Source organism: Oncorhynchus mykiss, chromosome 3 (genome assembly GCF_013265735.2).
Source record: "Oncorhynchus mykiss isolate Arlee chromosome 3, USDA_OmykA_1.1, whole genome shotgun sequence".
Lineage (NCBI taxonomy): Eukaryota > Metazoa > Chordata > Actinopteri > Salmoniformes > Salmonidae > Oncorhynchus > Oncorhynchus mykiss.
Genome location: NC_048567.1, coordinates 26,981,037 through 26,994,856, shown reverse-complemented (window position 1 = coordinate 26,994,856; position 13,820 = coordinate 26,981,037). Strand labels below are relative to the sequence as shown.

Here is a 13,820-nt window from a genome sequence, read left to right as displayed (position 1 = left end):
ACAATGTCACAAACGATACACACGCTTCAATGGGGCTGAAGGCCGTGTGTTGTCGTGATTCTGGATGGCCAGACAGCTACAGTAGCAACAATGTCACAAACGATACACACGCTTCAATGGGGCTGAAGGCCGTGTGTTGTCGTGATTCTGGATGGCCAGACAGCTACAGTAGCAACAATGACACAAACGATACACGCGCTTTAATGGGGCTGAAGGCCGTGTGTTGTCGTGATTCTGGATGGCCAGACAGCTACAGTAGCAACAATGACATAAACATTACACGCGCTTCAATGGGGCTGAAGGCCGTGTGTTGTCGTGATTCTGGATGGCCAGACAGCTACAGTAGCAACAATGACACAAACGATACACGCGCTTCAATGGGGCTGAAGGCCGTGTGTTGTCGTGATTCTGGATGGCCAGACAGCTACAGTAGCAACAATGACACAAAGATGCCATCTGGGGAATCGTAGGTGGCTCGTTTCAGCTAGTTTTAACTTGTTCTTGATAGCATGTCTTATTTTGACTGATGTCACGTCCATGTTAATATGTAATATGTTTATTTTCAATAAACATTGGAGAAGAAATATACTTTACATGTTGTCAACAATCTAAGTCAACTTGTCTTTACCTTTTCCAAACCACATCTTTGTCAGTCCTTCCTCGTGGTGACAAAACAGAATTATTACAGAAGTCAAATGACACTTGAAAAACATTACCAAAACTTGCTTCTATGTACAACTAGAAAATATTCTTATTGAATACAACCACCAGGAACATACAGTACCAGCTGACACAGCGCTGTAAAACAAAGAATTTACCAAAACTACTAACTACACTAGCTTCAGTTAAACAAAAGTCTCAGTATCATCATAAAACTCAATCCGGATTCAGAAAATGATATAAGAACCCATGGCTAATACTGTATGCTTTCCCCCATGTTTCTAGCGAAAATTGCTTTGTCACTCACCACCACCCATAATAGCCTTGACGTTGGAGTAAAGCGCTGTATCCTCATCGGACTCTGCTGCTGGCTTACCGGTCTCTTTCTCCTCATCCTTCCCCATATTCACACCACTCCCCTCTCCTCCATCTTCATCCCCTTCTTTCTTCTTCTCTCTTTTGATTTTGGCATAGTCTGACTCTGTGGTAGTGGTCTTCTTCTCTGCCTCCTCAGGAGTCTTCTTCTTCAGCAGGGAGTAGTTGATTCTGGCGTAGTCCACTTCATTTAGTTCTCCCCCTGTAGCAAATTTTCCCGCGGCTCCACTGGTCTGGGGCCCTCTATTTTCAGCTCCCTCGCTCAGCTCCAACTGCAGAGGGGTCTGTTCGCCCCCCACAGCCTGTCCTGCATCCGTCTATGGAGTAGAAGACAGAACGTACTGTGTTAGGAGTCTTTTGTTAGCTTGGTGATCCCAGATCTGTTTATGGTGTCTTAGCATTCACATGCCAATATGAGTTGATAACTGAATGTTTGCAGAGCTGAATAAAGAAAGGAACTGGTACTGCACCTGTTGGTCTTCACATGTCACCATCTCCAGGTTCATGAAAGGGCTTTTGCAGTCTGAGTACATTGGGATCCTCTCTTTTTGTCTAAGGAAAATATTGCAAATGACATTTCTCTAACTGTATCTTGGAGGGGTCAGCAAACACGCCCATTACATTATGGTGCAAGGCGTTGGTGCATTTGACAACGTATCTGATTCTCTTGATAGTAAATATGAATTTCTAAAGACAATCTGAAATGTATTTTAAAACAACACTCAGTTAACACTACAGTTAACACTGTACGTAAGTAATAGAATGCATTTACCTTTTACATTTCCCTTTCAAACACAGGAAGATACAACAGATGGTGGCTGAGAGGGCTGCACCAACCACAAATGCAGTAATCAGTTTTAGGTCCGACAGCAAAGCTATAATGCCTTCCAATTCCTTCTCTAAAAAGAGAACAACAACTCTGAATGAGAAGGGGCTCACATTCCTTCATATCCTCTGGAAGAAAATATTAATTTCCCTAAGCCTAAATGTACAGAACATCCTCAATATTGCAAACATTGGGTGGGAATGGGAAGCTGTGACTCTCTAACCAAGTAACTTGACATACATATTTACCTCTTTGCTTTTCTTGGCTCTTATTTTGTGTGACCTGCAGCTTCTCTCTCACTACACCCACCGCATTGCTGCTGACACACTCCACAGTGGTGTTGTTGTGGTTTCCAACAGGCAGGCTGATGGTGCTGTTCACTGAGGAACCCAAAACTGATGTAGTGGGGCTGCACCTCTCTGTGTTGAGCTCCAGCAGTTTCCACACTATGTGGGGTGAGGGAACCCCCTGACTGACACACACACAGGTCATGACCTCTGCCTGGTCCACACACCCAGAGCCAGGAAGAATCACAGGAAGGTCTGGAAAAAGACAGTGAAGAGAGAGATATCAGTGATAGATTGATGCTAAAAACATGCCAGAGTAATTCCAAATCATAAAATATGACATGAGTTTGTATATTACAGTCAAGTTAGTACTTACACATCACAGTGACAACAGTGGAAGCTGTCATAGTCCTGTTGAAGTGTTGAACTGTACACACATACTCCCCAGCATGTTCTCTTGTCACATCGGAGATGGTGAGAGTGGCATTTTCAGTGTAATTCTGAAGTGGGGCACTTGTCCCATTCTTACTCCAAGTGATATCAGATGGAGGGTAACTGTCAACACTGCAGATCAGATCCAGGGTACCATTCTCCTTCACCATTTCATTTCCAGTTATTTGGGGGTCTTTCACATCTTTAAGTGCAAAGAGTTTCTAATTGTACAGATGTATTTTTAAACATACACTAAATTCAGACTATGTTGGTTGAGGGACTAATAACAATGGATCATGATTAAAAAGGGGAAAAGTCAAAGCCATGACATACAGTGCCTTGCGAAAGTATTCTGGCCCCTTGAACTTTGCAACCTTTTGCCACATTTCAGGCTTCAAACATAAAGATATAAAACTGTATTTTTTTGTGAAGAATCAACAACAAGTGGGACACAATCATGAAGTGGAACGACATTTATTGGATATTTCAAACTTTTTTAACAAATCAAAAACTGAAAAATTGGGCGTGCAAAATTATTCAGCCCCTTTACTTTCAGTGCAGCAAACTCTCTCCAGAAGTTCAGTGAGGATCTCTGAATGATCCAATGTTGACCTAAATGACTAATGATGATAAATACAATCCACCTGTGTGTAATCAAGTCTCCGTATAAATGCACCTGCACTGTGATAGTCTCAGAGGTCCGTCAAAAGCGCAGAGAGCATCATGAAGAACAAGGAATACACCAGGCAGGTCCGAGATACTGTTGTGAATACAAAAAGATTTCCAAGCTTTAAACATCCCAAGGAGCACTGTGCAAGCGATAATTTCGAAATTGAAGTAGTATCAGACCACTGCAAATCTACCAAGACCTGGCCGTCCCTCTAAACTTTCAGCTCATACAAGGAGAAGACTGATCAGAGATGCAGCCAAGAGGCCCATGATCACTCTGGATGAACTGCAGAGATCTACAGCTGAGGTGGGAGACTCTGTCCATAGGACAACAATCAGTCGTATATTGCACAAATCTGGCATTTATGGAAGAGTGGCAAGAAGAAAGCCATTTCTTAAAGATATCCATAAAAAGTGTTGTTTAAAGTTTGCCACAAGCCACCTGGGAGACACACCAAACATGTGGAAGAAGGTGCTCTGGTCAGATGAAACCAAAATTGAACTTTTTGGCAACAATGCAAAACGTTATGTTTGGCGTAAAAGCAACACAGCTGAACACACCATCCCCACTGTCAAACATGGTGGTGGCAGCATCATGATTTGGGCATGCTTTCCTTCAGCAGGGACAGGGAAGATGGTTAAAATTGATGGGAAGATGGATGGAGCCAAATACAGGACCATTCTGGAAGAAAACCTGATGGAGTCTGCAAAAGACCTGAGACTGGGACGGAGATTTGTCTTCCAACAAGACAATGATCCAAAACATAAAGCAAAATCTACAATGGAATGGTTCAAAAATAAACATATCCAGGTGTTAGAATGGCCAAGTCAAAGTCCAGACCTGAATCCAATCGAGAATCTGTGGAAAGAACTGAAAACTGCTGTTCAAATGCTCTCCATCCAACCTCACTTAGCTCGAGCTGTTTTGCAAGGAGGAATGGGAAAAAATGTCAGTCTCTCGATGTGCAAAACTGATAGAGACATACCCCAAGCGACTTACAGCTGTAACCGCAGCAAAAGGTGGCGCTACAAAGTATTAACTTAAGGGGGCTGAATAATTTTGCACGCCCAATTTTTCAGTTTTTGATTTGTTAAAAAAGTTTGAAATATCCAATAAATGTCGTTCCACTTCATGATTGTGTCCCACTTGTTGTTGATTCTTCACAAAAAATACAGTTTTATATCTTTATGTTTGAAGCCTGAAATGTGGCAAAAGGTCGCAAAGTTCAAGGGGGCCGAATACTTTCGCAAGGCACTGTAACTGCAGGTGGAGCCTTCATACTGTATCATTTGCTTATTATCAAGGTTATTCTTAGGTTTCAAAGATTCTCTGGAACAAGGTGTTTAATGTCAAATGTAGGATAGGTGGTACTCACATGTCACATTCAAAGTTACTGTCTCTTCAATTTGATATTTTTTCTGGAAGGTTACTTGACACGTAACCATCATGTTGTGGTGTTCAGCTGAGGGGGTAAAGGTCAACGTTGAGAAGTGGGTTGTCGTCACAGTGGTCAGGTCCTCTCTCTCCTGTATGGTGGTGTTGTCTCTGAGCTCAGTGATGTTGTCTCCTGTTCCTCTCCATGTCCATGTGATGTTAGGAGGAGTTCCAGAGCACATCCCCGGGGCGATGCAGGTCAGAGTAGCTGGTTCTCCCTCTGTCAGAGGAGGAGTCAACACTGAGGGCTTCTGGGTCAGAGCTGGAGGCAGGAAATACAAACACAGAAGTGAGTTTTACATCTGTGTACAGCAGTGACACATAATCAGCCGTAGGAGAGCAGCATGCATGTGATGACTCTGAATGGGAGTTTTCCCAGTAATGTCTTCTTATGATAGGACTTTATAATAAGGGAGACCTGAGGGGGAACTTGGCAAGTCTGTACTGTATACAATTAACTACAATAATAGGTTGTCACTGTAACTGGTAATAATAGTCATAGTACCGCTCACTGTGATGCTCACTTTCTTCGAGTATGTATATGAACTTGGAAGTCTGAATTGATACTCTCCAGCATCAGTCTCTCTGATGTCGTTGATGATCACACTACAGTTCTTCTTTGTCAGATCAGTCTCCAGTAGAGACACTCTCTGTTTAATACCCTCCTGAGCTTTAGAGGGAGTATTGGAGTGGAACATTGTGTTTTTATCCTTATCACATTTGCCCTTTGTAGGGCACTTGAACCACATTGCAGCGGTAGGCTTGATGTTATCAGGGTGAGTGAAAGTACATGAAATAACAGCACATAGTCCCTTCTCTGCTGTTATTTCTGCTGGACTGAAGGTGATGGTCCAGGGTGATGCTGTTGTTGGCCAGTTCACATGGAGGGAAATGAATACAGTCATGAGTAATACAGAAAGCACTTGGATACTACTTCACTTGTTCATAAACATTTTTTTAATGAGATAGTGTCTACTGAGATATTTGCCATACCACAACTACTACCACATCTACTAATGATTATCACATTAACATTAGTTGTGATAAAAGGGACCTTACTATCGCATGTGGCTCTCTCTGTCAGAGAGAGAAGTAGAGCTGCCGAGATGAGGACCCACATCCTGCTTCCACTGCCTTGATGACTCAATCACAGTACCGGGGTCTCTTTCCTCTTTCTCTTCTTGTCACTGTCTCTGTCTGTGTCTTCTGGTCTGGAGCACAAGTGTGAAATAGAATATGAACTGGTGTTGTGATAATAACAACATATAGCAATACACATCCGATATTAACGTTTCATTACATCTTTATGAGTGCTACAGTGTCATTCATAACAACCGTCTTAGCATGTTTATTCAACTAAGACGTATTTTGCTGTAATGCCTAGAGAGTATGTCAAAGAAAAATGTATGGTCACAGTTCCTATGAGGGCCTTCTTCATAATGCATTCCAAGCACATTTATAACTCCTTATGAGTGACTCCCTATAAAACTGTTACGGTGAGTGAATGAGGACCCAAAAGCGAACTAACTTAAACAGAGCTTCTTTAATAACCAAACATAGGTAGGCTCAGATAGACCGGCAGATTCCGACAGGACAGGACAAGGTTACAGCAAACATGACGATAGTCTGGCTCAGGCATGAAACACAACAAACAAGAATCCGACAAGGACAGGAACAAAAACAGAGAGAGATATAGGGGACTAATCAGAGGGAAAAGGGGAACAGGTGGGAGAAGGGGTGACGAGGTAGTCAAGAGGAGACAAGGAACAGCTGGGGGAAAGCGGGGGAGAAAAGGTAACCTAATACGACCAGCAGAGGGAGACAGGGTGAAAGGAAAGGACAGAAAGACACAACATGACAATACATGACAGTACCCCCCCACTCACCGAGCGCCTCCTGGCGCACTCGAGGAGGAAACCTGGCGGCAACGGAGGAAATCCTCGATCAGCGCACGGTCCAGCACGTCCCGAGAGGGAACCCAACTCCTCTCCTCAGGACCGTACCCCTCCCAATCAACGAGGTACTGGTGACCACGGCCCCGAGGACGCATGTCCAAAATCCTGCGGACCCTGTAGATGGGTGCGCCCTCGACAAGGATGGGGGGGGGGGGGGAAGACGAGCGGGGGCGCGAAGAACGGGCTTAATACAGGAGACATGGAAGACCGGGTGGACGCGACGAAGGTATCGCGGAAGAAGAAGTCGAACTGCGACAGGATTAATGACCCGAGAAATACGGAACGGACCAATGAACCGCGGGGTCAACTTGCGAGAAGCCGTCTTAAGGGGAAGGTTCTGAGTGGAGAGCCAAACTCTCTGACCGCGACAATATCTAGGACTCTTAGTTCTACGCTTATTAGCAGCCCTCACAGTCTGCGTCCTATAACGGCAAAGTGCGGACCTGACCCTCTTCCAGGTGCGCTCGCAACGTTGGACAAAAGCCTGAGCGGAGGGGACGCTGGACTCGGCGAACTGAGATGAGAACAGCGGAGGCTGGTACCCGAGGCTACTCTGAAAAGGAGATAGCCCGGTCGCAGACGAAGGAAGCGAGTTGTGGGCGTATTCTGCCCAGGGGAGCTGTTCTGACCAAGACGCAGGGTTGCGAAAAGAAAGACTGCGTAAGATGCGACCAATAGTCTGATTGGCCCGTTCTGCTTGACCGTTAGACTGGGGGTGAAAGCCGGAAGAGAGACTGACGGAAGCCCCAATCAAACGGCAAAACTCCCTCCAAAATTGAGACGTGAATTGCGGACCTCTGTCCGAAACGACGTCTGACGGAAGGCCATGAATTCTGAAAACATTCTCGATGATGATTTGTGCCGTCTCTTTAGCAGAAGGAAGCTTAGCAAGAGGAATGAAATGAGCCGCCTTAGAGAACCTATCGACAACCGTAAGAATAACAGTCTTCCCCGCTGACGAAGGCAGTCCGGTGACAAAATCTAAGGCGATGTGAGACCACGGTCGAGAGGGAATGGGAAGCGGCCTGAGACGGCCGGCAGGAGGGGAGTTACCGGACTTAGTCTGCGCGCAGACCGAACAAGCAGCCACGAAACGACGCGTGTCATGCTCCCGGGTGGGCCACCAAAAACGCTGGCGAATGGAAGCAAGCGTACCTCGAACGCCAGGGTGGCCGGCTAACTTGGCAGAGTGAGCCCACTGAAGAACGGCCAGACGAGTAGGAACGGGAACGAAAAGAAGGTTCCTAGGACAAGCGCGCGGCGACGGAGTGTGAGTGAGCGCTTGCTTTACCTGCCTCTCAATTCCCCAGACAGTCAACCCGACAACACGCCCCTCAGGGAGAATCCCCTCGGGGTCAGTGGAGGCTACTGAAGAACTGAAGAGACGAGATAAAGCATCAGGCTTGGTGTTCTTAGAGCCCGGACGATAAGAAATCACGAACTCGAAACGAGCGAAAAACAGCGCCCAACGCGCCTGACGCGCATTAAGTCGTTTGGCAGAACGGATGTACTCAAGGTTCCTATGGTCAGTCCAAACGACAAAAGGAACGGTCGCCCCCTCCAACCACTGTCGCCATTCGCCTAGGGCTAACCGGATGGCGAGCAGTTCGCGGTTTCCCACATCATAGTTACGTTCCGACGGCGACAGGCGATGAGAAAAATACGCGCATGGGTGGACCTTGTCGTCAGAGAGGGAGCGCTGAGAAAGAATGGCTCCCACGCCCACCTCTGACGCGTCAACCTCGACAACGAACTGTCTAGAGACGTCAGGTGTAACAAGGATAGGAGCGGATGTAAAACGATTCTTGAGGAGATCAAAAGCTCCCTGGGCGGAAACGGACCACTTAAAGCACGTCTTGACAGAAGTAAGGGCTGTGAGAGGAGCTGCCACCTGACCGAAATTACGGATGAAACGACGATAGAAGTTCGCGAAGCCGAGAAAGCGCTGCAGCTCGACGCGTGACTTAGGGGCGGGCCAATCAATGACAGCTTGGACCTTAGCGGGATCCATCTTAATGCCTTCAGCGGAAATAACAGAACCGAGAAATGTGACGGAGGAGGCATGAAAAGTGCACTTCTCAGCCTTCACAAAAAGACAATTCTCTAAAAGGCGCTGGAGGACACGTCGAACGTGCTGAAGATGAATCTGGAGTGACGGTGAAAAAATCAGGATATCGTCAAGGTAAACGAAAACAAAGATGTTCAGCATGTCTCTCAGGACATCATTGACTAATGCCTGAAAGACAGCTGGAGCGTTAGCGAGGCCGAAAGGAAGAACCCGGTATTCAAAGTGCCCTAACGGAGTGTTAAACGCCGTCTTCCACTCGTCCCCCTCCCTGATGCGCACGAGATGGTAAGCGTTACGAAGGTCCAACTTAGTGAAAAACCTGGCTCCCTGCAGGATCTCGAAGGCTGAAGACATAAGAGGAAGCGGATAACGATTCTTAACTGTTATGTCATTCAGCCCTCGATAATCTATGCAGGGGCGCAGAGACCCGTCCTTCTTCTTGACAAAAAAAAACCCCGCTCCGGCGGGAGAGGAGGAGGGGACTATGGTACCGGCGTCAAGAGCTACAGACAAATAATCCTCGAGAGCCTTACGTTCGGGAGCCGACAGAGAGTATAGTCTACCCCGGGGGGGAGTGGTTCCCGGAAGGAGATCAATACTACAATCATACGACCGGTGTGGAGGAAGAGAGGTGGCCCTGGACCGACTGAACACCGTGCGCAGATCGTGATATTCCTCCGGCACCCCTGTCAAATCACCAGGCTCCTCCTGTGAAGAAGAGACAGAGGAAACAGGAGGGATAGCAGACATTAAACATTTCACATGACAAGAGACGTTCCAGGAGAGGATAGAATTACTAGACCAATTAATGGAAGGATTATGACAAACTAGCCAGGGATGGCCCAAAACAACAGGTGTAAAAGGTGAACGAAAAATCAAAAAAGAAATGGTTTCGCTATGATTACCAGAAACAGTGAGGGTTAAAGGTAGCGTCTCACGCTGAATCCTGGGGAGAGGACTACCATCCAGGGCGAACAAGGCCGTGGACTCCCTTAACTGTCTGAGAGGAATGTCATGTTCCCGAGCCCAGGTCTCGTCCATAAAACAGCCCTCCGCCCCAGAGTCTATTAAGGCACTGCAGGAAGCTGACGAACCGGTCCAGCGTAGATGGACCGACAAGGTAGTGCAGGATCTTGAAGGAGAGACAGGAGTAGTAGCGCTCACCAGTAGCCCTCCGCTTACTGATGAGCTCTGGCTTTTACTGGACATGAAGTGACAAAATGACCAGCAGAACCGCAATAGAGACAGAGGCGGTTGGTGATTCTCCGTTCCCTCTCCTTAGTCGAGATGCGGATACCTCCCAGCTGCATAGGCTCAGCTCCCGAGCCGGCAGAGGAAGATGGTAGTGATGCGGAGAGGGGGGCAACGGAGAACGCGAGCTCCTTTCCACGAGCTCGGTGACGAAGATCAACCCGTCGCTCAATGCGAATAGCGAGTTCAATCAGGGAATCCACGCTGGAAGGGACCTCCCGGGAGAGAATCTCATCCTTTACCTCTGCGCGGAGACCCTCCAGAAAACGAGCGAGCAAAGCCGGCTCGTTCCAGCCACTGGAGGCAGCAAGAGTGCGAAACTCAATAGAGTAGTCTGTTATGGATCGATTACCTTGACATAGGGAAGACAGGGCCCTGGAAGCCTCCTCCCCAAAAACAGATCGATCAAAAACCCGTATCATCTCCTCCTTAAAGTCCTGATACTGGTTAGTACACTCAGCCCTTGCCTCCCAGATTGCCGTGCCCCACTCACGAGCCCGTCCAATAAGGAGAGATATGACGTAGGCGACACGAGCAGTGCTCCTGGAGTAAGTGTTGGGCTGGAGAGAAAACACAATATCACACTGGGTGAGGAACGAGCGGCATTCAGTGGGCTCCCCAGAGTAACACGGCGGGTTATTGATTCTGGGCTCCGGAGATTCGAAAGCCCTGGAAGTGGCCGGTGGATCGAGGCGGAGATGATGAACCTGTTCTGTGAGGTTGGAGACTTGGGTGGCCAGGGTCTCAACGGCATGTCGAGCAGCAGACAATTCCTGCTCGTGTCTGCCTAGCATCGCTCCCTGGATCTCGACGGCTGAGTGGAGAGGATCCGAAGTCGCTGGGTCCATTCTTGGTCGGATTCTTCTATTACGGTGAGTGAATGAGGACCCAAAAGCGAACTAACTTAAACAGAGCTTCTTTAATAACCAAACATAGGTAGGCTCAGATAGACCGGCAGATTCCGACAGGACAGGACAAGGTTACAGCAAACATGACGATAGTCTGGCTCAGGCATGAAACACAACAAACAAGAATCCGACAAGGACAGGAACAAAAACAGAGAGAGATATAGGGGACTAATCAGAGGGAAAAGGGGAACAGGTGGGAGAAGGGGTGACGAGGTAGTCAAGAGGAGACAAGGAACAGCTGGGGGAAAGCGGGGGAGAAAAGGTAACCTAATACGACCAGCAGAGGGAGACAGGGTGAAAGGAAAGGACAGAAAGACACAACATGACAATACATGACAAAAACATTATAATGCCCAACATAAGCTTATATGACTGCGCCAAAATACATTTAACAGCATTTATAAATCTTTATGAATAAGCTACAGTTGAAGTCGGAAGTTGACACACACTTAGGTTGGAGTCATTAAAACTCGTTTTTCAACCACTCCACAAATGTATTGTTAACCAACTATAGTTTTGGCTGTGGATGTATTTTCAGGGCTACCTTCAAACTCAGTGCCTCTTTGCTTGACATCATGGGAAAATCAAAAGAAATCAGCCAAGACCTCCAAAAGTCTGGTTCATCCTTGGGAGCAATTTCCAAACGCCTGAAGATACCACCTTCATCTGTACAAACAATAGTACGCAAGTATAAACACCATGGGACCACGCAGCCGTCACACCGCTCAGGAAGGATATACGTTTTGTCTCCAAGAGATGAATTTACTTTGGTGCAAAAAGTGCAAATCAATCCCAGAACCACAGCAAATGAGCTTGTGAAGATGCTGGAGGAAACAGGTACAAAAGTATCTATATCCACAGTAAAACGAGTCCTATATCGACATAACCTGAAAGGCTGCTGCTGCTCCAAGGAAGAAGCCACTGCGCCAAAACTGCCATAAAAGTTTGCAACTGCACATGGGGACAAAGATTGTACTTTTGGATAAATGTCTTCTAGTCTGATGAAACAAAAATAGAACTGTTTGGCCATAATGACCATCGTTATCTTTGGAGGGAAAGGGGGAGGCTTGCAAGCTGAAGAACATCATCCCAAGCGTGAAGCACAGGGGTGGCAGCATCATGTTGTGGGGGTGCTTTGCTGCAGGAGGGACTGGTGCACTTCACAAAATAGATGGCATGATGAGGTAGGAAAATTATGTGGTTATGTTGAAGCAACATCTCAAGACATCAGTCAGGGAGTTAAAGCTTGGTCGCAAACAGGGCTTCTAAACGAACAATGACCCCAAGCATACTTCCAACATTGTGGCAAAATGCCTTAAGGACAACAAAGTCAATGTATTGGAGTGGCCATCACAAAGCCCTGACCTCAATCCTATTGAAAATGTGTGGGCAGAACTGAAAAAGCGTGTGCGAGCATGGAGGCCTTCAAACCTGACTCAGTTACATCAGCTCAGTCAGGAGAAATGGGCCAAAATTCACCCAACTTATTGTATGTCTTTCCTGAGAGGGTACGAGTCTCAGTGTCTGGTACGTAAGAAACTATGTCAACAATATACTACTTTCCTTCTCTTAAATCACACTACAGATTATAATGAGTATTACTGTATTGGTCTTTGCCTGATGAAAATATCACCTTATGTGTCCAAGTGAGAATAAATGTAGCCTACACACTCTGAAATCTAATCATGTTCAATTCCAACATATTTTGTCACTGATTCAGAACCTCCAAATTATAATAATCGTGTTCTTCACATCACAGCACAATCTGAATTAAAATGCTTGAAAAATGAATTGTCAAAGTGATCAAGCTTGTGGAAGGCTAGCCGAAATGTTTGACCCAAGTTAAACCATTTAAAGGCCATGCTACCAAATACTAATTCAGTGTATGTAAACTTCTGACCCACTGGGAATGTGATGAAAGAAATAAAAGCCAAAATAAATAATTCTCTCTGCTATTATTCTGATATTTCACATTCTTAAAATAAAGTGGTGATCCTAACTGACTTAAGACAGGGAATATTTACTATGATTAAATGTCAGGAATTGTGAAAAACTGAGTTTAAATGTATTTGGCTAAGGTGTATGTAAACTTCCGACTTCAACTGTATATAAAGCCTTATGGAGCAATGTGATGTAATGCCCTAAATGATTCATAGAAAATTACCATTACATTAAGTAGTCATAATCAAGTTTTAACGGTCATTCAATGTAACAAAACAAAAAGTATATAATGGTTGAATAGCTTGTCTTTCGATCCATGCAGAAAGTTAGACTGAATCAGCACATTACCTCTCTGTGTGCTCTCTCCTCCTGTTGATCAGGAGCCCTGTGTCTCTCTGATGGGTGTGTACTGTCACTTCATGTCCCCATTCTGTTACTCTCTCTAACTTGGTGCTGCAATCCAGGAAGTCCCTCTATACTGTATACCGCCCAGCCATACTGTATATAGACCATAATCAACCAACCCATCAAACCAACTTGGTTGACATTTAAGTCATTAAGCAGACATTCTTAACCAGAGAAACTTACAGTAGTGAGTCAATGCATTTTTGTACTTTTTCCTGTATTGGTCCGCCGTGGGAATCAAACCCACAACCCAGGCTTTGCAAGCACCGTACTCAAACAACTGAGCCACAGACTGCGATTCCAACACACACTGCAATACCCATGCCTTTTATATTTACATGCAGTTTTATTTACCATAAGAAAGATTTATACAAGAAAATGTGTACATATTTAAAGATTGGCTGTTTGTAACAAGTACATGTGAATAATATTCCAAATGCCTTGCATTGGATAGAGATACACTTGCAATATCCTCTATCTTTTTTTAAACCCCTCTGTGGTCTGATGGATGAAGTCATTTCCCCAATACGCAAGATCTGCTGAGAAAAGGGTACTTACCTTTATATGAGTTAAAAACACATTCGCTGACATATTCTTCATTAACTCAC

The 13,820-nt window shown here is 45.7% G+C and overlaps 1 protein-coding gene across 4 annotated transcripts; it reads right to left on the bottom strand.

Annotated features, from left to right (window-relative positions):
* Positions 1-540: 540 nt before the first annotated feature.
* LOC110516512 (sialic acid-binding Ig-like lectin 11) lies at positions 541-13,223 on the bottom strand. Of its 4 annotated transcripts, none has more exons than XM_036973686.1 (9): positions 13,156-13,223; positions 5,744-5,895; positions 5,190-5,546; positions 4,626-4,946; positions 2,525-2,782; positions 2,110-2,403; positions 1,808-1,934; positions 1,506-1,587; positions 541-1,352 (listed from the first exon to the last, which is right to left on the bottom strand). In XM_036973686.1, exons 2-9 carry the CDS (start codon positions 5,802-5,804, stop codon positions 960-962), a joined length of 1,893 nt encoding a protein of 630 aa, XP_036829581.1. In that variant the 5' UTR covers positions 5,805-5,895; positions 13,156-13,223; the 3' UTR covers positions 541-959. The 4 variants fall into 4 exon arrangements, with proteins under 4 accessions (XP_036829581.1, XP_036829582.1, XP_036829583.1 ...); XM_036973687.1 differs by having other exon boundaries at positions 1,808-1,862; XM_036973688.1 differs by lacking the exon at positions 5,190-5,546.
* Positions 13,224-13,820: the final 597 nt, after the last annotated feature.

Bases quoted from the DNA above. Each gene is read 5' to 3' on its own strand.
- LOC110516512 (XM_036973686.1), bottom strand. From the start codon at position 5,804: ATGTGGGTCCTCATCTCGGCAGCTCTACTTCTCTCTCTGACAGAGAGA. The intron at 2,783-4,625 runs GTGAGTACCACC...TTGCACTTAAAG, and splicing joins AGTAACTTTGAATGTGACAT to ATGTGAAAGACCCCCAAATA. The intron at 1,353-1,505 runs GTGCAGTACCAG...TCTACTCCATAG, and splicing joins TGACATGTGAAGACCAACAG to ACGGATGCAGGACAGGCTGT.